At 46.2% G+C, this 1418-nt stretch overlaps 1 protein-coding gene across 1 annotated transcript in view; it reads right to left on the reverse strand.

The window, feature by feature from the left end:
- Positions 1–435: 435 nt before the first annotated feature.
- Positions 436–1418, reverse strand: part of znf385c (zinc finger protein 385C) — a 17660-nt gene continuing 16677 nt past the window's right edge. Inside the window, exon 9 of the mRNA XM_019895917.1 lies at positions 436–1120. Coding sequence (XP_019751476.1) covers positions 884–1120 — 237 coding nt within the window. The 3' untranslated portion in view covers positions 436–883. The remainder of the gene's footprint in view (positions 1121–1418) is intronic.

Genomic DNA, 1418 nt, shown 5'->3' on the forward strand with positions numbered 1-1418 from the left:
TATATATATATATAAATACATGTGTGTGTATGTATACACTCCGATTCTTTTGTCCATATAGTTAAAGCTAAAGTTAATTTTGTGTATTTGAAATAAAGTCTATACTTTCATTTATATACTTATTTTCTCTCAAGCTGCCACCCCACCTTTAAGTCTTCTGCCTCACCAATACTTTTTCCACATAGCTGTAGCTGAAGTTAGCTTAGGATGTTGAAGAGAAATCAATTTTCTTGGTTTTTCTCAACCTACTACCTCAGATACTTTCTCAAAAAGTAAAAAAAAAGTTTCTTCTTTGCCTATTGAGCTTCTCTTTTTTTTTCCTCATTGTTTGCCTCACGAGTACTTTTGTCTCCAGACAAAGCTAAAGTTAGCATAGCACATTTAAAGAAGAAAAATCATGTTTTCTTGAATTTTTCCAAGCTCTGACTCCGTCGACTTTGAGTTCTTGTGACTCACAGTGTTGATGGTGTTGCTGAAGTTAGCTTAGCATAAAAAACATCTTTATTTTTCGCATAAACTGTCTCACCTTCTTAGAAGTTCTCACCTCTCAAATATATGTGTCCATATTGGACTCACATTTGCTCTGTATTTGCCAAGCTGCCGAGTTTCTCAGTCTCACGCTTTGAAAAGCGCTCAAGTAAAGGGAACTTATCTTAAACGTACAGCTAGACTCGTCTACAAAACGACACGGTAACAGCCGTAAAGCCCCCCCTTCATCCCATTTAATGGCTATCAATGTGGCCCTCGCTCCCTCACCGGTGACCACCGGAACAGGAAGAAGGCGCGATGGGGGGATCGCCACTCTTCCTTAAGACAGGCTGACTGCATAGTTTGGTCACACAGATAGAGGGGACACCAAGGGGGACACCAAGGAGGGGGGGCATTAGTACGGGGAGAAAATGATGGGCGCGTGTGCAGGCCGCAGAGGCCCCGGAGCGGGCCGGAAAAGCGCGGACCCAAGGAAGGGCGTCTGTATGAAGGCAGCGGAGGCGGCGCCCATCGGGTGGCGCAGCGCCAGCGGGTTGGCGGCCACCGCGCACAGGGTGGGCGGTGCAAGGGGGTTGGGCAGGAAGCCCGTGGTCAAGCTCTTGGTCAGCTGCTTCTGCAAGGCCAGTTTGGTCTGGAGAAGACACGAGGGCAATAAACAGAGGACATGTTTTACTCAGTAAACATGCGGCCCCCACTCAACCGCTCAACAACCCACGAGGGAGACACTCAAAAGAAGTCTGTCTGGGTCTCTCTGTCTCGATACAATTCAAAAATAATACACGTTTGTTGTTTTTGGTGTCCCTAATACTCCTGAGTGCTGACCAGATAAAGATGTCCATTGATGCTTCATGAGACAGGCACACACACACACACACACACACACACACACACACACACACACACACACACACACACACACGAAATCGGAG

The sequence above is a fragment of the Hippocampus comes genome, unplaced genomic scaffold (assembly GCF_001891065.2).
Source record: "Hippocampus comes isolate QL1 unplaced genomic scaffold, H_comes_QL1_v1.1 scaffold10, whole genome shotgun sequence".
Taxonomy (NCBI): domain Eukaryota; kingdom Metazoa; phylum Chordata; class Actinopteri; order Syngnathiformes; family Syngnathidae; genus Hippocampus; species Hippocampus comes.